Below are 24,032 nucleotides of genomic sequence, written 5' to 3' on the forward strand. Positions count from 1 at the left end.
GTGGCTTAGATGGCTTTAAACAGTTGGGAGATGTGTTTTCTAGCCTGATAGTGGGCTAGAAAACATGTCAGACTGCTACGTTTTTTGCACACTTGGAAAGGTCTTTTTGCAAAGGCAATTATTTGTGGCTGTTCTGACATCATTGCCAATTGGTCACCTAATCTTGATGCTACTGCTTTTGAAATCTTCATGAAAATAACATCTAAAAGTTATTGTGAGCATCTTGGAAGGAAATCTTACTCTCTGTATGGTTGGCTGTCTAGTTGTTTATTAAATACGGGTCTTTAATTTTATTTTTGTCATAATTTCCTCTTAGATATTGACAAGATTCCCAGATCAGGATTCAGAAGATTTACTCAAGGAAAAAGTTGCTGACAAAGTGGGTGAAACCAGTTCTTCTTTGTCCTCTGAGGAGAAGAATCTGGATCCAAACATTGGTCCAGATTGCAGCAGCAAGAAGAGTTTACCAAAAGGGGCCTTTCTTTTTAAGCTTGAAACAGTAGAAGAAATGGAAAGGAAACATAGTCAGGATAATGATTCCTCTATTCAAATGCTGCAAGACTTCTTGGAAGAGGAAAACGAAGAAATGAGTCAATATTTCTTACCACCAAAGTCCTTACTGCGCTATGCTCTCTTGTTAGACATTGTCAAACCCACCTGCCGGAGATCCACGTGCTTTACAAAAGGGTAAGGTGCCAAGAAAATTTCTTGCTGAATCATGTCCTGAAATTTCAAATGTGTTTTCTTGCTTGTGTCATGTAAAATGAATGAGAGGTGTTTCATCCAAAAATCCTAGGTCTTTGAAAGAAATCTTCTTATATAGTGTGCTTGCTTTCCAGTGGAATGCCCACATGAGAATCTGTCTGGCAGAACATCATGTGCCCACTCCAAAAAGGCATTCACAAAAGACAGTTGCTATTTGTTGTTGACCTTCACAGAAGCTTAATTATCCCTGCAGAAATATGGTTCCAGTAGACTGGTATAGTGCTGATTCATTAATGAATTTCTTTATATTGCTCAATGAAGTTACAAAGTGTCATGCATGACAGATCCATTCCTCATTAAATCTGTCTCCTCTCTACATTTTATTGATTTCTTGGATTTTTCAGCTATGTAGATCAGAATAGCTGGGGATTTTCATGAAAGCAGTTAGGTTGCTGCGTTGCAAATCATATTTGATGGAGCAGAACATTGGTGCTTTTCTGTCTAGTAGTTTTCTGATTTGTACTTTGCAATTTTAAATTTGACTTCTAGAAGTTGGTGAATGTTCTGAAGCTCTGTGGACAGCTGGTTAGGAGCTTTTCCACTGAATGCATTTGTATTGAAACATTCCAGTTGGAGACTGCAATGGGAATTTTTAATACTGACCAATTTTTCTAATTGGATTGGTTTTTTGAATTTGCTGAGTGTTTCAATAAAATGGCTTGGATGATAAAGCTAATTGTAACTTTTTTTTAATTAGTAGAAGTTACACTGTCAGATTCATAGACTTGCAGGTGTTTTTGGTTTTCAATGTTTAGACAACAAAGAAGAAGAAGAAAAAGAATTTCAAAAGTTTGAGATATGTGCAACGGGAAAGGCCTTCCCTTAGCTCTCAGTCATATATATGTGCCTTTTCTGCCCTCACTCTTTTGAGTTGAGGGGGGGTCAGCAACTCGTGGAATATCTTTCTTAACTAGAATAATCAAAAACCCTTTAGCCAGAACAGTGTCTGCTGTGTTTTCTGTATGCCTTAAGTGTCATAGAAAGTAATTGGCCACTTGTGGTTTCTCTAGAATATGTCATAGTAGTTTGTGGTCATGTCTATCAAAATCACATTGAAGGAGGCTCCTGAGTAGTTAAAATCAAGTCTCTGTGCATAGTGGTGGGAAATCTGACACCACGGGAAGGTGACTCTTAGCCCTCTGCTGACATGGAGGTAGTTGTGGTGGTAGTTCTGTCTGTTTTACCATCTTAGTTCTGTTTTTCAAGAGCCTTTGGGAAGGAAGGTTGCCAACATGTTTCTCAATGTTATAATCTCATTTACAGCTCTGCATTAAGAGAAGGTTTATAATTATATCTCATTAAAGTAATTTTCTGAGGCTAAAAATAAGTCCCTGCTGTATCTAATCCAGAAGTTCTGCTTTTATATTTCTCTGAAGCATGAGATCTAGGAAAAAGACCCCTGACTAGGGTGAAACAGCATTCCAGGTAGTACAGAGAATCTCTCTGCTGCTGTGCCTGTCTGGTGTCTTTCTTGTAAGTTGCACTGACCATCAGCTTTGAGAGTGGGAGAAAAATTTCCCTTTTTTCTCTTTGGTTTTCAGGTATTTCTAGCAAGGTTCATGTGATGGAAATAATCTGAGTATGCCTTCTCTAGTCCTTTCTAATTCAGAGACCTCAAACACAGATCAGTGATTTTTGCTATACCAGTATGTCTTTTGAAAAGCTTAGGTGGAGTATACAGCAAAATGTAATGGCCTGTAATGCATGAGAGATCAAGCAGGTAATTCTGTGTGCCCTTCTGACACTGACTTCCTGGGCACTTAGTGAATGATTGCTGAGTGCCCTGAGACTACCAACACCATGATTTCTCTCTGGAGTGTGTTTGTGGTGGCTGAAGTTTTGAAAGGAAATTGAGTATTTTAAAGGACAGAGGAAATGATAATCATATCTAACTTCTCTAGATGTCGTTCCGGACATACTTTAAATTTTTACTATGCTATTGACAAGAGAAGCGATACCTTTCAAAACAGTGCAAATACCAATCACAGAAGAGCTTTCACACTTTGTGGAAATTACTTTTTGTCAGTCATGATATATGACACAATATACCCAGAAAAAAATGCATGTATGAAATAAAAAGATTTTTTTTTTAAAAGCTTACAGAAATAAAAGAGGCAGGGAATCTTGAAGCAGATGAAAATGGAAGACTGTAATTTCTTAAGCCAACTTCTTTCATTGTGACTTGTAATGAAACTTGTAATGAATCTTGTCAGAAAATCAATACATCATTTTTTTACTGTGACAAAATTTAATTATGCTCCAGGTCTAAGGTAGGAATGTTAACTTTTCTGTAGTCAGCACCTTCCATAATAATAAATAACAATCCAGCTAACATTACATTAGCTGTATGCCCACATTTGTATTAAAAAGCCAGCTTGCACACTCACACACAGCCTTCTATGCACACAGACACCAACTGGATTTTTTGGGTGGGGGGGAAGAGTTCTGTACTCTAGTGCCAGTTATTTAGATAGGAATATTTATTTTTCCCAATAAAACACTTCATTACCACTCTGAATTTAACCCAATTTTTTAATGATTTTGGTTCAGTTATATTAAACTGAAATATTACCAGATGCTATATAAGAGGAAGAGGATGAGGATTCCTCAGTGCTGTGTGTGTTACTTTGTGTTAGGGAATTAAAGATTAATCCAATTAAAGATGATGTATTTACAAAACAGATTCCACATGTATTTAATCTGTAACAGTGTTTAGGTGTTCTGATCCTGAGGAAGATTTGTAACCACTTTGTTTTAAAATGAGTGCTGCTCTGGCTGTTTTTGGCAGAACTAATTGTAGCTTTTTCAGCCGAGGATGGAATACTCAAGATTGAGCCATTCTGGGTCATTGTATCTGTGCTGAAGGAAGAGTATTCTTCTATTTACTGTGGAATTAGAGAAGCTTGAAACATAACTTGTGCCATGCTTTAGGAATGGGTCTCAAGTGGAAAGGAAGACTTTTATAATTTTCTTTACAGTTGTACAGATAAAACTAGAGAAGGGTGTCTGTTAACAATTGATGCAGACCACATCCCTCTAATGCAGGGGATCTTCTGAAGTTCTTCTGCAGGGCAAAGCCATCTGTTGTCTTGACTCACTCTCTTTCTGCTCAGAATGTTCAAACTGCCATAGTTAGACCAACAGAGCATGTTTCTGAAAGCCCATCATTATATTTAAATGTTAGCCTTGAAGAGACAGCAGAGTAAATATGTTATTAAGCAATCAACCACAAAGCATGCAGAATAGCTATCAGTGGTTTCAGAATGCAAGTTTACTTACTGTTTACTTGGATTTAAATTTTTTTTCTTCTTTTTTTCTTTTACTGCTCTGCATGGATGCCTGGCCATCACCCTTCCTTCAGTGGAAAATCCACAAGCAGCCAGAATTTAAACCTGACTGAACCACTTTGTTTCTAATGCTTTCACATGAAAACTGGAGGCACACACTAGTGGTCCTCCTTTTAGAAAGGAGAGATTATTTGAACCTCTGGGACCATTTGACCTATAACACATTTTGCCCTACTGTAAAATTGGTTTAGGCAATGTAGGTGGTTTTTTTTTTGGTGGTCCTATGATTGAATTCCTTGGCTTTGTGTAGTTCCCATGTATAAGACACTAGTGTTGATAGACCCTTGAGCACTGAGGGCACACTCATCCCCAGAGAGCACATTCAGAGGGTACTGCACTCCAGTTAGCAGAGTTTATAACAAGACTTTCTGCTTTATCTATCCAGGAGGCTGTTTGTTCAGCAAGGGAAAGAAACCTAAGTAACCTCCCTGCATCTTTGCAATTGTCAATGCCATGAAATACAGTGAAAATATTAATTCAAGGTTGTTATTGTTGTTAAGGTATGGACACTATGTAGAAGGGACTGGCTCTGTTCTGCAGACAGCAGTAGATGTACAGGTAAGTAAGTGTGTGGTCTAACATATTTGAATGACTTGTTTTAAAACTTGAGACTTGTTTCAAAGCTTAGGTTTTTTCTGTCTTCTCCTTTGTTATTCTGAATATTATAAGATAGAAATAATTAAATGTACATTTTATGGCAACTGAGTTTCCAGTTTGTGTTCCTAGACAGGAGTTTGTTTAGACCAAAATTATATCTGTGTCTCTCTGCGAGAATATGAGTTGCTATTATTTTCATCTGTCATGTCATACGGAGGTTTCACAGAGGTATGTGAAAACCTTAAAAATTACTAATTCTGCGCAGAACCTACAGTACAGTGTTATGAATCAAGGGCTGTTTTTTGTATGCGTATAATTCAGTAAATATTGTCAGATGTTTAACATTTTTTAAATTCAAAATTATTACTTATCTGCAAAGAATATTTTGAAAAGTTCTACTATTGATAGAGTAGTAGAATAGGTTTGTAGTATTTGGGCCTTGGGGAAGGTAATAAATGTACTGGTTAATCACCATTCAAAGATCCTTTTCACAAAGCCTGTGTTGTACACAAGCCCTTCCTCCTGAACTTCTAGGCTGCTCACTAATATTATAGGCCATTTCTAAGCATAAGAGGAATGCTGCTCTGGAATTCAGGATAATCTCAAAGCGAGAGTATTAAAACAGCTGCATCCACACAGCTTAATTTTTTATGAATGGTCTCTTATTGAGTTATACTGACTCACTGTCCTTTGTCATTAACAAATGTTTATTCTTTGATTGCCCCATTAAGTATTGGTGTAGCTTGGAACTGGACGACAAAATTATGAACATCCTTATGGCAACATTGATTTCTTTCTTGCAAGTCCATGTGTTGATATGTTGGCTGCAAAACCTGAATGCAGATGACACTTTGAAGCAAAACATGCTATTGTCTGTCACTTTGGTAATTAAGGAGATATTAATCTATTAAGATGTGACTGTAAATTTTACATATTTGGCTTGCATCAGTCACATTTCTTGGTTTTGATATTCTTTATAGCTTGAATCAGTGTTTAAACATATTGACAAGTTACCAGAAGAAGAGAAGCTTATGAAATTGTCTACATTAAAACTGAGGTACTTTACCCCAAGAGAAATTGCAAATCTTCATGGATTCCCTTTGGAATTTGGTATGTGCTGCAAAATACACACTTCTGCGTTATTCTTCAGAAATGCTAATGTTTTTGGTTTTGTTTTTTTTTTTACTGGGACTAATCTAATATTTTTATTTTGCCTTTTTTTCAGACTGCTCAGTTCTTATGTTTGATTGATTCTTGTTGTTTGGCTAACTTTGAATTTCTCTAAATTTCCACTAGTCTTGTAAGAGCTAGCTTCTGTGATGAGGCTTATCTTCATAAGCTAAGAAGAAGGTTTTGGCATGAAAAATGCTCTGATAGTGAAGAACAATGAAGGAATACCTTTGTTTAAAGTTGGAACTATTTATTCAGAAGCCAGTGTTACTCACAACTCTGGTAAATCAACATATCCTGCTAGCTTAGGAAGTCTGTGGTTCTCAGTGTTTGAGCTACTTGCTTTCTCCTTTCCACACATTTGCAGCTGCTGACAGGGAATTTCAGATGGTACAGATAGTTCTTTGTTGAGAAGTAACCAATCTATGAAGCCATCTCTATTTTCTAGAAAGGGCAGCCCTTGGTGAGGTACATCATTTACTAAGTGGCTGTTTTTTTGAAGAGGGAGCCAAGGAACAAGACTCAGCAGTATCAGTACACTGAATACACATCAACAAGAATTAAACCTGAAGTAAATTTATCAGAATTCTCCTTGTAAAAAAAGGCAAGCATGAAAGTGTAGCTGTTACTATCTGCTAAGAAACTGTCCTGCTGACATTTCATCAGATCAATTTATTGTCACTCAGCAACAAAAACATCCATGGAATCATGGAAGGGTTTGTGTTTGAAGAGACCTTACTTAAAGTTCATCTCTTTCCAACCCCCTTCCACAAGACCAGATTGCCCAAAGAATGAGACAGCACTGACTTTGAGTAATTTGTTATATTTTGCTTTGACTTCCTCAGTGACTCTGAGAAATGTGACTTGTTTCTTTGTATTTCTTTTTTTTCACAGTTTTAGTTTGTTTTTCATTTATTACTTGTTATATTCAAAATTGCTACATTTGGAGAACATTATCAAGGTTGCACACTGAAACTAGAGTTGCCAGCAATAAGCTTACATGTTTACCAGTATTTGCAAGTGTGTGCTGTGTTGTTACATACCAACATGCAATGTTTTTTCGTAGCCTCTCTTCTTTAATGAATATGTTGTATTTGCCTTTTAGCACAGCTCTGTTTCATATTCATGTAGGCTGATGTCAAGATACTTGAACTTAACAGAGCTGGATTGTGCTTGTATAGGCTTATCATGCTGCTCAAGGTCTCTTTTGAGCACAAAATTGCCCATTTTCTCTTTTTTAAAATGCAGCTTGAGTTTTTCCACTGTTAAATTAGTCTCTGCAACATTAGTGAGAGGTGCAATAGGGTTAATGTTGCTTGTATTTTACAAAGGGAGAACTGAGACAATGGAGACATTTATGTTTGGAAGACTCCGTTACTTTTGGGTGAGCAGTTTGCGAAACCTGACTTTTATAATTTCATAGTGCTTGGAGTGATGCTGTGCTTTCTGTTCAGAGCTCATCTGCAGAGACACCTGTGAGGTTCAATATTTGTGAAACCTGAACTGAACTATGAAGACAAGTCAGGCTTCTGAATTTGAGGATCATCCAGATCATCACCATGTACAATGTGTTCATTTAGCAGACCTGTCTTTTATCATTTGGGATTCTGCTTCTCAGAAGAGAGTTCCCTTTTGCCATAATTGTTCTTGCAGTTCCCTTCCCTCTCTATACTGCTTTTCCAACTTTGATGACACATAAAGCAAGCCCCTCTCTCATTCAGTGGTTTCCTCTGGCAAATACTCCTGAGTCATAGGCAGAACATGCATTTTCCCTTGCACTGAGTCACAAGTCTGACATTTCTTTGTGTTTAAAACTTCCCCACTTTTTGCTTTAAAAAGTGTTACTTGATTCTAGGCTGATAGAAACCTTTAATGAGTTTAGGTACTGTAATCTCAGTTTCCTTTGAGAATTTTCAAGCTCTGGATTTTTTTTGAAAATGGATATATTTATGACTGCAGCAAAGGGTGTTGCCCAGACAGCATTTGTCCAATGCTAAACTTCAAGTAATTAGTGTGAAATATAGTATTTTCAGAGCAAAATATGTTTTAAGTTCTCTGCTGCTGTGTTCTGTAGTGACAGTAACAGGCTGAAATTTTCAAAACCAGGAGGCTTGGAATTGTACCCACTGTAAATATGTTATTGGTCCAAGAAACTGAGGAAACTGTAAGCTGAAAACTATGTGAACAGACTGTCTGCAGCTTTGCAACAGATGCTGTTACTAGTGCAGCTACAGTATCATCAGAAGAAATGTGATTGTCTAATGGTTCTGCATTTTCAGAAGCTGATGGCCTTTTCTTATATGTGAGGTCCAGAGTTAAAGTCATTGTTCATTCTTAACATGACCAGATTTATTTGTGCTTTTAACATCAAAATGCATAAATACTAATTGCACTATAGTTCAATGAAATACTGCAGTCATTTGTCTTAGTCACTCTGGTGGGTCCCACAGCAATATCATTAAAAGTGAGCAGAGCGTTCTTGCACCTGTGACCTGCTTTCATGAGAGTGGATGTCAGGATGTGTTTTCCATTTTTCTTATTAGCAATGCATGCAAGCTTTTAGGAAAGAAAAGCCAGCGTGGTGGGGAAGTACATGCTGTTAAGACCTCAATGTCCTCAGGTACTGTGTGTGACATAAATGCTACAGTGAGAGCTTTGCAGCAAGTGCCAGCATACTGGAAGTTGTTGAATCTGACCTTCTGATGTAGGCTGCTCTGGAGCCAAGAAGATAGAAAATGCAAGACAATGTTAACAGTCAGAGGGAGGAGGCTTGGGATAGAGGAAACCACGAGTTCTGGAAATTAATTTTTGGTTCTTTGTTGCCAAAAGGTAGAAGGAGAAATTCTGACATTTTCAAGATTCAGATAGGTTTCTTGGGCTGTAAGTGCATGTGTATGTGTGCATAAATAAATATTTATTTTCATGTATGCTTTTAAAATGCCTTTATTCTGTACCTTATCCATTGATGGAATGTGAAAACTCCATCTAAGGAAGTGTGTGTGGGAGTGCAAGTGATTGTTCCAAAGACAGAAGAACGGTTGCCCAAATGTGAGTGCCAGGAAGCTGGGCAGAGTGGATGGAGCTGGCAGAAGATGTGTTTACCAAAGCAGTCCCCATTTGAGGCATTAGTAACTGGCAGAGAAGGATGGAACAACTCCTCCCAGACACCACCTCCTCCTCAGAGCCTCCTTTGGCTCAGTAACTGTCCAACCACATTCTCCCCTGCGCTCTCTGTGGATCAGATTTTTTTCTGAAGAGCTGTGAAAAATTCAGAGCATACAAATCACTACTTGCACTCACAGTGTGCCTGTGCATTTGAGCTAACTGAGGTAGTGATGACCTCCAAGTCAAAGTTAGGTGTTTCTTCTTTGGGAATGATGAAATAATTGAATGTGGCCAGGTTTCAGCAGTTTACTATAGGACCCTAACAGTCGAGTCACTACTGCTGTTCATCTTTTACTCAGGTTGAAGAAAATTACTTTACCTCACAGTTGGAGTAAGGTAAGAGTGCAAACAAGGACAGAGCAGACCAACTGGCTGCTCGAAACTGCTTCACTCTCATGAGCTTGGTAGTCAGTACACAGCACAGCCCTTTCACGATAGCTGGGCTGGTGCCATTTTTACTAGCTCTCCTTTCTGCCAGGCCATGCAGTTACTATGGGAAGGACATTTCTGATGCTGTCTGTATTTCTGAGCACATTTAATGGGGTCAGCATTGAATTACATGGAAAGCTGTTCAACTGCTTGGTCACTTACTGAATAAGCCTTGCTCATAGTTAATCTGTATGGGCAGTATATTGCACTGAGAGACTTGGGATTTGCCGGAGCTGTTAGAGGGGATCATGTGGGAAGAACAATATAAAGCCTATTGAGAAGTGCAGTTTAGTCCATCTGCAGAATGTCACATTTTCTTTCTGCTGTGGCTGTGTTGTTCCGTGGATGTTATCTAGAGTATCAGTTGTGCAGGGATTTAGTGCTGCTGCCCCTCCCTCAGACTGCTGGATGTTTTGAGCTCTCTGAAGGGAAGGTAGATCAGCAGTAGTTACACAACAGAGGAATGTTTTGAAGCTTCTTGTGAAACCTTAGAGATGGCAGTATTGATAATAGAAGAACTGCTTCAAATCCAGTGAATTGGTTGTGAATTGATTTTGTAACCTCGTGAATTTTTGGGGGTCTGGAGGGAGGGTGAATCCTGCTGCAGTTTGTGATAACTGCACTAAGAAATGTTCACTGAAAAAAAAATTAGATTAAAAAGTAGGAACAAACCCAGATTAGTGATGTTGCACTATATGTTTTTGTTTTAGGTTTTCCTGAAAAGGTAACAGTAAAGCAACGCTATCGTCTTCTGGGAAACAGCCTCAACGTACACGTGGTGGCAAAATTGATCTCCATTCTACTTGAATAATTTACAACCTGAAACTGATGCATATGGACTGGTGACAGAAAATACTTCCATCTTTTAGGAGAAAGCTGATGGAACATGGACAAATACCAGAGCTTACCAAGATATTTGCCCAGACATTTTGCTGAACAGTTTTGATATATTTTTAATAACTTGCATTCATGATGGATTTAAACTGTATAGGTGGGTTTTTTTAAATGGCAGTTTACAGGACTTACTTGCTTTATTTAAATGTTCTATTTAGTTTACAGCAGCACATGCAAGTACTTCAATGAGAAAGGAAGATTATTTTATTTTACTTTATTTTATTTTATTTTTTTATCCTAAAACTATTTTCTCAGTACTGTGTGAAACTGTGTCAAAGCTGTTTCAATTAGGTGCAGAGATCAAGTTCTATGTGTAAAATGTCTTCATCTTTAAATGTAATTAATCCATTCTGAAAAGATTTACTGTATGAAATTTTGATGTGATTTTTTTAGCTCGTGAAACTAATAAATTCAGTATTTTATATAAAAAATTTAAGATGTAGTATTGTTCTTTATGATTGTCTCATCTTCTTTAAATACTTGTAGGATTCTGGAACCCAACTGTATTTGTCTGGAATGATTTGTTTAGTTGTAACTGAATGAAAATATTTCAAGATTATCACAGGCCTGACAATAACTTCCCTGTTTCTCCTCTCATATTATTCAGGATGAGATCATTGCTCATTACCAAAGACCTATATATAAAAGACATTAAAAAAAAAGATTAAAGCTCCATGTTTAGGTTCCTGTGACATAAGAACTGGAGAAAAACTATATGGGCTTCTTCTGAAAATTTCTTCACAAATCTTGGTGGTAGTACTGGGGTTAGGAGTGTATGTTGAGGTGAAACCATTGTGTGTGGCCATCCCGAGTGCCACCGCTGCACATTGCCTCGTAGAGCTGGACTCAGGGGGTTTGTAATCAAGTCTTGTAAGTTCATTATCTCTGAAATTGTAGAGAAAATGATGGAAAACTGAAAGCCTTCTAAAGAAGCACGTGCTCTGGTTTCCTTGGGATCGGGATTTTGCCATTGCTATCTAGATTAAAAGCAGCTTGAATGAGGAAGAGGCAAGATGATACTTAGCAAGCATCCTTAGGGAGATTATGTGCCAGAAGACAGAAGGATTTTTTAGTTGATCATAGTTCCTGTGCACCTAAGCAGTGAGCTAAAGTTGCCAGTCCTGAAAATGAATGAGTTTTCTTCCCTCTCTCCCCTTCACCCATGGGATGACACAGGAACAGTCTTGGTATGTTTCATCTGGGTTTGGTAGTGCAGGAGAAAATGAAGACCACAGAGAGATACTGTAGCTATTTTCATTTGTTGTAGTCCTGAAAACAATTTAAAAATAAATTTATGTAGATAAATTCGCGCAGCTTTATCTTGTGCTGGGTCCTGCATTTCTTCTTCAGTCTTGATTTGCATGTTGCTTGTGGACTGTTAAACCAGGAAAAGCTTGGGTTGACTTAATTCAGCCTGTCTGATTCTCTAGGAACATATTGACCACTTGGGCTGTTCCAGCTGTAAAAGAGAAATGGAAATGGTTTCTCCTGAAAGCTCTGCACAAAGCCCTAGGGAAGGTGAGTTTGGCCTCTGTCCTCACCTGGTCACTTCTATTGAAATGGCACAAAAAGTACTGCTGTGCTGGTTACTAAACTGCAAAGAGCCTGTGTGGTTTTGACAGTGAACCATGGTTACCTGTACCCACAATGGTTATTGTGTAGATTTATCAGCCAGATCAATAACTAGTAGCTGTATGGTCTTGTTCTTGGGAGAAATGTGGTAGTATGAAGATCTGTTGCTGTGTAATATGTTCCAAACATTGGTATGAAAACTAAGGATATCAATTTGATATATAAATTGGGTTTTCCTTCTGCTAATTCGTATGAATAGTCTATTCATTCTGCTTCACTGTAGTAATACTTGGAAAAATATTACTGTTTACAATTAATCTTCAATTCCTTTATGTGTAGAACATAAATTAATATTTTATATGCCACTTGTAAGTTAGCAGTGTTGAAGTGTAAGTTGAAATGTACCTAGCTTCACCTAAAACTGATACAGTAATACGGAGCCTGTTACATATGGATAGTGAATCTTAATTCAATGTGATTGTGAGCACTCAATCTGTTTGGTAATTTGAGCTATTTCTGAAGGAAAAAAAATTGAAATAATTCAGAGTTGTAAATATTTGTGTATTTTACCCCTGCTAACCCTGTAATACTGGTGCAGCTAAATTGAGTGACTGCCGCTTATCCCCTTGGTTTGTTATTAATAGCTTGGTTTACTGAGTTCTGTTGGGTTGTACCTGCTTGACCTCACTTGATGATCATGTTGCTTCCTTTTCCAAGCAGTCTCCTAATCCTAAGTGCTTTGCAGTGTATATCATTGCTGTACTTTGCAACTTCAGCTTAAGCATTTTCACAGCAATGAAATGTGATTTCAAAAGCAGCTGAAAGGTGAAGAAGTAAAATCTGGAAAACAGCTTTGGAAAGGGAGGGAGATTCCCAGAATCTGATTTTTTATTTTGTACCTCATTCATTTGCATGTCTTAATTACATTTCATTATCTGAGGGAGGTAATGTGGTTGTGTTCCCTTAAATTTGAGAATTTCCACTGAGAAAAAGGCTGTCATATTTGGTGGTGTTATATTTATGTAGTCATTTTTGAAGCTTGCAGATTGACTTACAAAAATCTTCCCTATACCAGCTAGTTTTTATCTGACTTAGTCTGGGGTTTCCCTACTCATGAAGAAACCTGTCTAGCAGCAAAATTACTACAATACCATTTTTTTAATGCAATGAGTTTGAGTAGTTTTTGATGCTTGAAGTGGAGGTGCATTTTTCCATGCAGCGAATATAAGGGTCCAGCCCAGAGCCTTTTATCTCACTTTTGACTGATAGGAGAATTATAAGGATTTTCAGGAATCTCTGTATTACAGTCTGGGAAAACATTGATTGGTGATAGCTATTTCTTAAATTTAAACTAGGGAGAGCCCATTTGGTTTTTACAAAGACATTTCAATAGAAACCTTGACAGGCCCAAGGCTTCAATGGCTATACAATTTGTTTTAGCAGTTGTCACACATTTCTAAAACCAGTGGAAAATTTAGAAAATATTTGTCACTTCTCAAGGATTATTTATTCAATTCTCATCTTCTCCTTTGGCTCCTCTTCTTGCTCTTCATACTAAAGTTTAACACTTGAATTCTTGTATAAATACTGAGTTACATTTATTTTCCTTAGCAGTTTAATATATTTTGTCTCCTATGTGTTTACAACCACTTAAGTGTTGTATTTTTTCTGCAAGTTATTTAAAGAATATGTCATATTCTTTAAATAAGGATTAAGGATTTAGTAAGGATTTAGAGGAGATTAAGTAATAATTGTTTCAGAGCACTAGCATTTCTGAGCAGTCTTATGTAAATATTGTATAAAATTTAACTGATCAAAGAAACACACAAGGAAAAATAATATGAAACCATGAAAAACCATAGAGCCCAAAATTAATTCCAGTAGCCATTTTCTCTTTGCCTGCGCAAATATGAGTATTGTAGTGTTACAACCCCATTAGGGGAAGTTTATGAAATACTGAGTAGAGATAGTATATCAATTTAAATGTTATTGTGAAGAGCAGGGCAAGATTTGTGTTACTTTTGTCTTTAGTAGATTGTAAGGTTTGGGGAATTTATATAGCCATTAAAGAAAAAAAATAGGGGCCCAAGAGGGCCAGGCAGCTGCCTGTGAAGGCAAGACAACTGGATTGTTCTCTTTGACTTTCCTCCACCTGGTCCTGTTGACAGTGGGAGGAAGCTGGATGAACAGCCTACTCAGGTGAGAGCTCTGGTGAAACAAGAAGCAGAGTTGGAAGGGTTTAAATCAACTGGAGCACAACACTTTTAGTGAGAGAGTTGTTTCATGTCAGATGGCCACTCTGGTTGGATGCTCTTCACTAGGATTCGGGAAATTGCAGCAAAAAAGTTCCTGAAATCTCCTCCAGGGAGGAATGTCTCTGATTTTAGATGCAGGAATACATCCTGAAATCCCAGCTTTGGTGAGTGCATGTTTGTCTTGTGCTTTTGTCCGTGCACTGTTTTATTTCAAATATTTTTAAATTGGCACTTGGAAGTGGAGAATGTTGATGGTACTGATATATTTTCTCATATGGAAGTAGTAATAAATAATTCTGTTTAATTCAAATGTTTGCCTGTATATATTTTAAAAAATAAATGAATCTCATTATGTTTATAAATAATACACTTAAAATGGGATTCTTCTCAGAATTAATATTTTTATAGGTGTTTTCACTGTGTATTGGCCACAATTAACATATGGCATTACTCATTCTTTGCATATTTGTTATAAGGTTGTGGAGAAGGAGAAGATTGGACAAGTTCATGTAAGAAAAATCCTCTGAGAGTAATGAGTAAGTAGATTTCTAACTGAAGAAGTTCCCGAGCTGCAAACATTTGGAGGCCGAGAGAGTATCTAGGGGAGGTACTGTGTATGCTCACCCCTTTGTGTACCCTTTATTTCCTGTCTGCCTTTGGCCACTGTTGGAGAGTGACCTGGATGATCCACTGACCTGGAGAGATCTTTTCTAGCCCAGGATGATAAATCTTACTGCTTATTTTGTATGGTGACAGAATGCCAGTACCTGTAACCACAGCCTCAAGGCACAGCAAATGCTTTACAGACATACCCCAGACTGAGCTTCTTGGTGAGAGCCAGCAGTACAGAATAGAATGAATCTCAGGGAGGTTGTGCAGCCAGGTCCATTCATGGCTTTAGGGTTATTAGTGAAGAAGGGTGGATATGCAAATGGAAGTCCCTAAAAATAACTCCAGTGTATGTTAAAAGGACTGGAATAATCAATAGAAAAGAATAAAGCCAATACAACTGACTGGAAGCTTTTCAATAACCTAATTGCAAAAAAGAATGAAATGGAGAATAGGAAGCATCAAAGTGATATATAGAAACAACCATGTGTACGAAGAAAAACCAGGAAGACAGAACAACTAAAATAAAAGTCTCATAAGGAAAGTAAAAAACGAATGTGTTAAATCTTAGTTGTGATAAAAGAATCCAGGGAGAATTTGGACAGTAGATCAATTTCAGCTTAAGTAGTTAACTAAATCAAGACTCTTATCTTTGTCATTTGCTTTTAAAAACTGAAAAACTCAATTTCCTGGCCAGTGTAGTTTAACTTCATTAGCAGGTAACTTATGTACTTCATCAACTGTGTTGAGGAAGCAGAATCTTAAACAGGTGGCAGAGGGCAGAATGCGGAAAAGAAAAAGAAATCTTTAAGGAGGGGTGTGAGAAATGGAGGCTTGCAGCAGCTGCAGCCCCTGGGGAAGGTGCTGTGGCCATAAAACTCTCAAGGCACTCATGAAGAGAGGGAAAGACTGATGATAGGTGCTTATAGGTAAGAAAGAGCAAGGGGAATGTTACTTTGCAGAGTCACCCCTGTTTGATGTAAACCCCCTGGTTGCTGATTCATTGCACAGGGGCTGCTACCAACTTTGTGCTTGGTTGTCTCAGAGCTGTAGGGACACATGGGAAGTGCTGAGTTCAATATGGAGCTGGGTTTACACCATGAATTTGCACAGTTATATGGAGGTAACAGTATGACTTCATATGTTGTGTGTTACTTGTGAACTCTAGAGTATTATTGGAAGGAGGAAAGATGAAGGAAGATGAAGTAGATGAAGTACTTCTACCTTCACTTCAGGGAAGTGAAGGTAGAAGTACTGGGAGACATGAGCACAGCTTAGGGAAAACTTCTGTAAATGTGCTCTACTTGGTATTCAACCAGCAATTGACTGAATTTTGAATTATTTGCATATATTTAAGTGATAACATTGAATATCAGAGATTTTAAAAGTTTTTTTTTCATCTGTACAGAAAAAGAGAAGGATTATTTGTTAGTCTTACATTAAAAAATTACCCAGGTTTGAATTTACACCAGTGGCTGCTCTTCCTCCATTTAAACAGGTAACATTGTCAAAAACTGTCATCATGTGTCCATGCATTTGAGTTACTTCCTAGGAATAATAAATGTGTATTGAATTTTTGGCCATGATTTGAATCAACTCTTGTCTTCTACAGCAGCATCTTTGCACTGCAGGCACATACTGCTGGAAAAATAGAGGAATACCACCATTTCATTTCACACAGCTACACAAGATGGTGGTAAATTGTAGTCCCCGCTAGCACAAGATGAACTTCAACCAGAATTAGAGACAAACACTCCATTACTCTTGCCAAATCTGCACACAACCTATGCTCTTTAGAGCTGTTTTCTGAGCCTTCATCTTAGGGAGGTAATGAATGACCTGTCCCAGGAGGAGAGGTTCATGCCAGCTCTTCTTGTTAGAAAGAACAGCCCCTATTCTTGTGCCAGAAATTTGTATGTTTTCCATTATGTTCCTCCAAAAATGATCTCTCAATTCAATATGTTACAGTAAAATTAGAAGGTGTGGACCTACTTCTGTCCTTAAAAAGGTTTATAGATTTCTCAATTTGGCCAGCCTGAGGTGCATTCACTAGGAATAAAGACTAAATTAACCAAAATCTGGAAGGTCTAATGAAATGGAAAATAGTGTGTCATGCACATAGGTGGGTGTCCAACCCTCTCTTTCCATCCTATTACCAGTGCATAGTCAAAATCAGCTGGTCTTCAGACCAGCCATTTTCTGAGCTATAAAGCCTGCAGGAAGAGAAGGTGAATTTCTTCTTGTTCCTTGCATTACCAGCCTTGTCTTCATCCTTAATGGCTTATTGCTCACTGATTATTGGTTTATTTGAGTTAATTATTTGGAAAGGGAAGCCTGAATCGAAGGCTTACAGGCAGCAGAGAGGGGCAGTGCATACTCAGCATGCAAAAGAAATATGGAGAGGAAAGGAAGGATTTTGTGGGCCACAGCCAAAGGCCAGGATGGAAACTGTTGGCATACAATGGACTTTGTGAAATTAAGTTCCTGGAGTACCCAGCCTGCTACGGAGTGCCCGGAGTTTATTCTAGTTGACATCCAATGGACAGCTACACAAACTCAGTAAACTGTTAAAACAAAAGGAAAATCAAAACAAATAGAGAAAAAATCCCCACCAGACAGACTTCAAAATCAACAGGAAGAATGTTAATGAGCACCAGTTTAATGGACAATGCCAGGATACCCAGAGGCAGAAGGTGTCTGGTTGACCAGACAGAAATATTGATAATTTGTCTACGCTGTCCTATTCCTGAACAGAGGTTTCAGAGCAAAAAGCATAATAGTAAATATAAAAAAGGTGGAGGGACAGATTCTCAGTTGATATAAAAAACAGCTCATATGGATTGAATGGAGCAGTCATATTTCCTGCAACACAATTCTGTATTTTTATGGAAGTATTGTGCCTCATGTTGGTAAAGCACATCACATGGAAAATTTTCCTTATGTTTCTCTGTTCTGGCAGGAACAGCTGATAGACTCCCTGCTGCAGAGCAGGTGAACTTACACAGAGCTGTCCTTCTCCTTCCTGACCAGTAGGTACATGGGATGGGCTGTCTCCCGTGGGCTCAGGAGGAGCTTCACCACTGCCCTTCCAGGTCCCTCAGCAGCAGCAGTGACTGTTGGGTTCCCTGCATCACAGCCAGTGGGAGCACAAGGAACGTGGTCAGCAGGCTGGTGCTGTTCTGAATTCCAAGGTAAGTTTATGAAAACACAGATAATAAAATATAATACAAATCTAGTTTTGGGGAAGGTGGTGGGATACAGCTCATACAGTTTAAGACACTATGGTATTCACCCTGAAGATCACGTGATCTGTGGCAGCACCACAAACATTTGCTGTCCTGACTTCACATTCGTGTTCTCAGTGTGCATCTGTCTGTTTTTGAGATGACATTGGTAATTTTTGTCACTGCATACAATTTCTTCCCAGGTTCTTTGGAGCTCAGAATGCTTCCAGCTGTGAAATCTGTAGAGTTCATTCAATCCCCCAGCTCTAGGAAGGTTCCACATATCTGTGGGACATCTGTAGGTGACAAGTAAAACTGGAGCAGAAAGAAAGACTGGGTAGGGTTAGGAAGTGCAGGAGCTCCATGGCTTCCAGGAAGGTCTGGTGCTTAAAGGATGCTGGTATTACCTAAAAGCAAGAGCAGCTACAACTGTTGCTACTCTACTCTCAGTAGAGTTTTGAAATGTAAGCAACCTGAATAAGATGTCTACTAAGCAAAAAGGAAAATCAGAAAGAATGGTATTGGACCTGGATGTCAGAAAGCTCCTAGCATGAGAAAAGAAAACACACAGAGAGCTCCTCTAAACAAAGAGGAGAACAAAGCACAGCAAAGTCTTGTGCAAGGGAAATATGGAGACTCTGGCAAAAGCGAAGGGGAGATGGGACATGGAATCTCTCATGGCTTTCAGCAGCAACAGCCTGAGCCTCAGCATCTGGGGACTGAGTCACCCTTGAGTCAGAGCAACCGTATTCAGTTAAAATTGTACTTGGCTGTTGTAATCCATGGCATGCTGTTCAGTACTGCTGACTTGTTTGTGTCATCTGCCCAGTAAATCACTGACTGGAAGCTTCTCTTTCAATACAAGTATTCCTTGCCAGTCACTGTGGGGTTTACATTTGGGGTAGGGGATTTTTTTGGTAACAATTGAGGTCCTTTAGTGCTTCCAAATAATCTTTCCTTCGCTCTTGTGATGCAGCACGTGGGAGAGCACTTTCTGCAGATTACAAGGTGCTCAGGGACACAGGGGTGCTCAGCTGTACAAAGGGCAAAGACATAGTGATAAAATACAGACAGATTCCATTTAATGATCTCTCAAAGCTCCTGAACCCAAAAGACAAAAGGAGAAAAATGCATTTAATGTCTAGGGGATTTGCATGTTGTCAATCTTTAATTAAGGTTTCTGAGATAAAGTTCACCCTTGCAAGACAAGGCAGCAGAATGGGCACCTTGTGAACCAGGAGCTGTGTGAGAGCAAAGGGCACCTGGGCTCACAACAGCCCAGTCCAGCACTGGAGGCTTCATTTGAAGCTCAGGACAGCTGGAGGAGAGCAATGCCTTGGGCTCCTCCTGCTCCTCAGCTCGTGGTTGTGCTGTTATTGCTTACTGGATTGAGCTGTGACCCAAACCACCATGAAAACAAAAGGCAGAAAAGAGCCACTTATAATGAGCAGTAAGTACCATTGCTTGCAAATGCATTTGTTGGGATGGTGGCCTGTAAGTGCTGCTAATGGGGGCAGAATGACTTTACTACAGCTCTATTTTACTTACTCTTTGGCAGATATGTGTGACTAAATTATCTTTTTTTTTTTTTCCAATACACAACAGGCCTCGTTTATCCTCCGAGCAGGGTAATTTAGTGTTCTATGCTGGCTCCAGCAAAAATATTGAATTTAGAACTGGATCACTGGGGAAAATAAAATTTAATGAAGAAGACCTTACAGAACTTTTTAGTCAGGTGATATAGTTATTTTCTCTTAATATATTTTCATTTTCAGTTCTACATATTAATAGCTAAATTGTTTAAAATAGTTAAATTGTTTTCACAAGTTTTTGATGTGTTCTGTATTTTATTTTATATTATCTATATCAGCAGTCTAATATGAAAGTAAGCCATTGCAGACTTGTAAAATAATCATGTCACCACAAAAGATAATGAAATTATTAAATTGTGGATGTAGTAGAGCTCTCTGTATTTAAGTGGACTTTATAATAGTAAAGTTATGCAAGGACTAAACTTTCCTAAGCTTTTGAAAAGTCAAAGTTTGCTTCACATTATCTCTGTTGTTTAACTTTAGGTGAGAGAGAGTAGCACAGAGATTCAAGAACTTAAAAAAGCCAGTGGTGCTTTGCAGAATGTGTCCCAGCAGATTACTCTGCTGACCTCCAAGGTGAGCCAAACCTTCATGTTATCCTCCTCCAGCATTCCCACATTTCCATTCCTCACACGAATATTAAACAATCTGATTCATTTTAGTCTTTCTGCACTCAGTTTAGGGAACTGGAGCAGAGTCCCTATTTAATATCAGCCTGGAATCTGTGTTTAATTTTGAGATACTTATTCAGTAACTCTGTAGACAATGGAAATATTTCTGTAAATCCCCCCAAAATTTCCAGTTACTGTGATTCTTTTATGTTCATTGTCAGCATCTGTATTGATTATGTCCTCTAATATTTGTGAATAAATTTGGGAAATGGACCATATATGTTTTCATAGTTGCTATACAGACATTCCATTCCATAGATAAAATGGGCTAGAGTTTGCAGTGAAAAGATAAGACCAGCACAATAGTTTTGTCACTTCCCTGCTCCTGAATTCTTTTTTCCATGAAAAAAAATTTAAATTATTGTCTGTTTTAAGTGCCTTTTGTTACAGTATTTCTACAAGTTGCTTATAGGAAAATATTTTTATAGTGTAGAGATCTTCCTTTAGGGAAATTGGGCTAATATGAATCCATCACATTCTCTGATTCATTGTCAGCTTGCTGTTTGTGGTTACAACCCACTGAGATGTGGAGACCCTGTCCAGGCTTTCAGTGCTCTGTCCCAGACCTCTGTCCTTGTCACACATGTGAGGACCCGAGCAGTCCCACAGGAATATTCACGTTCTTGATTTTCAGCACCTGAATACATCTTTGCAAGGCAGAGTCTTGCCTTGTGGATCCAAGCTGGGACATATTTAAGCTGTCATTTTCTGAACAGCCAAACCCACCAAAATCTCAGTGAATGGGGCCTCATTTGGATCTGACTGTCACCTGGTTTCACGTACCAGCTATTCTCTTTTCTCAGAGGAAAGTATTTTGTAAGTTTACCAGTATCTAGCAAGTACCTCAGTGGTTACTCTCATACCAAGCACAATGTAATTCACATTTCTTTTGCAGATCCTCAGTCTCGATAACAAACTTCAAAGCTTACAGCAGGTAAGTAAATGGGAAGCAAACTAGAGATCAGAAAAGAAAATCTCAGCCCCAAGTAAATAAATGATTAAACAGCTAAATGATTTCTTTCCTCTCATGCATTCCTCAGGAAAACTTTTTTTGGTAACAGAAGGTAAAAAAAAAGGCACCAAGATTTGTGGAGGAGGTGATGTGCCTTCTTAGAAAATATAAACTGTGTAGGAGACTGCATTTCTTAAAGGAAAAACACTTGTACATTCAAGAACAACAAGTTGATAATAAGGAGAAGTAAACTTTTCCTTCACTGGTCTGTCAAGATAAAGACCAGAAACTCAAACTGGGTTTTTATTGTACTGGAACTAACTAAGTTTTGGCTGTCACCTGCTTCTCCAGTGAGCTTGTGACATGCCTCACCTTCAGGTGCCAGTAAGAACAATTGTCAGATAAAATACCCATGGAATCAAAACCAGAAGATAACCTTCCATCTAGACTCCCAGTCTGCTGGTGAAGAACAATCTCTATTAATATTTAATTTTTATAGGTCTTTTCTCATCCTTTTTCCCATCCTGTTTGGCCATTCTGTGTATGAACAATCACAGCATCATTATTTTGTACAGGGATAAGTGAAATAGCTCAAAACTTTCACAAATCAACCTTTCTGCAAAAAAAAAAAAATGGAGGGCAATTCTAGAAAGACTTTGGGGGAAGAGAAAAAAGAAGGTTTGTCTTGAAAATAAATGCTAATGGAACACCAGCTAAACAGAAACCTCATTTTCAACTATTTTCTGGCATTTCAGAACATCCAGCAGAGAGCCTGCAGTAGTAACCCCTGTAAGAACTCAGGGACCTGTGTAAACTCACTGGATGGTTTCTTTTGCCTCTGTCCCAGCAACTGGCAGGTGAGTCTTTAGCCTCCTTGACTACAGAGTGTGTATTTCAACTGCAAGGCTGTATCTAGCTCAGGGTGATTGCCATGCAGAGCAGCATTTTGGGTTGCTCAGGGTGGAGTGAGGTACTCTGAACAGCAGAGCAGCAGTGGCACTCATTGGTTATTTGCTTCTCAGCAATATCAATATATATGTGCAACAAAAGCAGCCCAAAGCACTGGACCAAGCCCTGCACTGTAACATGCAGGCAGTGGCCCATGAAGCCAGGGATTCTTGGCAGTTCCCACAGCAGAGAATTAGTCTGGTTGTTGCTGAGCACTGAACTGAACTGCATGCCTTGCTGTTGACCTTACCCAAGGATAGAGGGAGGCTGGGGGAAGGGATGGATAGTTATTCAGTCTTAAACAAGTAAGACAAACTGGGGGTGTAAATACTCAGTGCCATTCTGAATTCTTTAAATCCAGAGACTTTACTAGCAAATGCTTTGATGGTGCTATTATGTGCACCAGAGATGGAAATGTTTTATCTTCTTCTCAAAGGATTTCAACTTAAAAGTTATCCCAGCAAGATTTGGGTCAAAATTTATGGGCCTTCCTGATAGAAACAGTTTATAAGAAAATTTTCTGAGTCTTTTTCTAGTTGGAAGTGAAGAGTTGGCAAAAATGTGCTGTTCATATGCTTTCTACAGCTGAGATATTTTATCCCCATCTGACTGATAACAAGGGTCGCAGAAACACAGCTGAAAAATAAAGTTTTGTTATTGTGTTTCATAAGAGGATCTGTGTTGATAACAGCCCATGGTTTGTATATCTTTGAAAACTATATTAAACATTGGGTCCATGGTTTGCTTCATTTCTCAGTTATTTGGAAAATAAACTGGTTTTCCATTTCATCTTAGGGCCCCCTGTGCTCCGTGGATGTTAATGAATGCCAGATTTTTGCTGGAACAGCATTAGGCTGCCAGAATGGAGCTACGTGTGTGAACACACCAGGCAGCTACAGGTAAGTTCTCAAAACTAGACACAAATATCCCATGTAGAATACTCTGCTGGCTTTGTACCCCATCTCATGCCTGCAGCACAAGTTCTAGAATTAAGTCTGTTTAATATCTGTGCACTATAACCCTGGCAGTCTGGGAACAGATAAAATCCTTACTGCACTGTATACTGAACCCACTGCAGACACAGAAAGGCCTCCAAAGCCATTGCCTGCTTTGTCCCCAGAGGAGCAGCAGGAACCAGATCTATCACACAGCCATGCTGGGGGGAAGGCTGCAAACTGAGGACTGGCTCCAGTGACCCAGCCCCCTGCTGTAGGTGCAGCTGCTTTAATGGAAATTTCCTGCACCATGGGGTGTAGCTGGGGCAGTGAGAGGCTCGTGCTGGGCTGTAACCAGCTCTCACCAACATGCCCACAGAGCACAGCCATGTTACCATCCCTCTGCTATCACCTACCCCCTGAGATCAAAGGGAGATGGAGGAGGTGATCACCCTTGATCACTGGTGTTCCCAGCACACTCCTTTGGTCAGAGCAGGGTGCTAATGACATCAAGATAATGGGTGCAATCCCCATGCAGCCCATTCACTAAGGCTTGGACTTGATGATCCTTGTGGGTCCCTTGGACTCAGAATATTCTGTGAAATCAGAAACAGTTCTGTGAAATGCCTTCATCCCCTCCAAAAACAAAGGCACTGCTGAGACAGCAGCAGAGCAAGGAATGCACAGTGCTGCCAGGCAGAAAGGGAGAAGTGCTGTCTGCAACCAAGGGGGTGCCTGGGCTGCCTGTGTGCCAGGCCCCACACACATGAGGCTTCTGGAGCATATTCTTCTCTGGCTGTGCCCAGCTCCTTAGGAAACATGCTCTTGCTTACAGGGCAAGCCAGCCTGAACATTTTGTGTCTCATTCTCAAAATGTCAAATAATCTGCTAAATAAATAACTCTCAC

At 38.9% G+C, this 24,032-nt stretch overlaps 2 protein-coding genes across 6 annotated transcripts in view; both read left to right on the top strand.

The window, feature by feature from the left end:
• TRDMT1 (tRNA aspartic acid methyltransferase 1) overlaps nt 1–10,819 on the top strand; it is a 28,942-nt gene extending 18,123 nt beyond the window's left edge. For 2 of the 5 annotated variants that reach the window (XM_050971272.1, XM_050971274.1), the window contains exons 8-11: nt 317–687; nt 4,613–4,670; nt 5,690–5,819; nt 10,184–10,808. In XM_050971272.1, the coding sequence (XP_050827229.1) occupies nt 317–687; nt 4,613–4,670; nt 5,690–5,819; nt 10,184–10,284 (660 nt within the window). In that variant the 3' untranslated portion in view covers nt 10,285–10,808. Of the gene's footprint in view, nt 1–316; nt 688–4,612; nt 4,671–5,689; nt 5,820–9,343; nt 9,381–10,183 lie in introns of all 5 variants that reach the window. The other 3 variants (XM_030234067.2, XM_050971273.1, XM_009085917.4) reach the window with 3 other exon arrangements.
• Nucleotides 10,820–19,267: 8,448 nt separating this feature from the next.
• The window catches only part of CUBN (cubilin), a 143,290-nt gene continuing 138,525 nt past the window's right edge, over nt 19,268–24,032 (top strand). The window contains exons 1-6 of the mRNA XM_050971446.1: nt 19,268–19,477; nt 19,633–19,762; nt 20,103–20,195; nt 21,186–21,224; nt 21,998–22,099; nt 22,986–23,089. Coding sequence (XP_050827403.1) covers nt 19,359–19,477; nt 19,633–19,762; nt 20,103–20,195; nt 21,186–21,224; nt 21,998–22,099; nt 22,986–23,089 — 587 coding nt within the window. The 5' untranslated portion in view covers nt 19,268–19,358. The remainder of the gene's footprint in view (nt 19,478–19,632; nt 19,763–20,102; nt 20,196–21,185; nt 21,225–21,997; nt 22,100–22,985; nt 23,090–24,032) is intronic.

Source organism: Serinus canaria, chromosome 2 (genome assembly GCF_022539315.1).
Source record: "Serinus canaria isolate serCan28SL12 chromosome 2, serCan2020, whole genome shotgun sequence".
In the NCBI taxonomy this organism is placed as follows: domain Eukaryota; kingdom Metazoa; phylum Chordata; class Aves; order Passeriformes; family Fringillidae; genus Serinus; species Serinus canaria.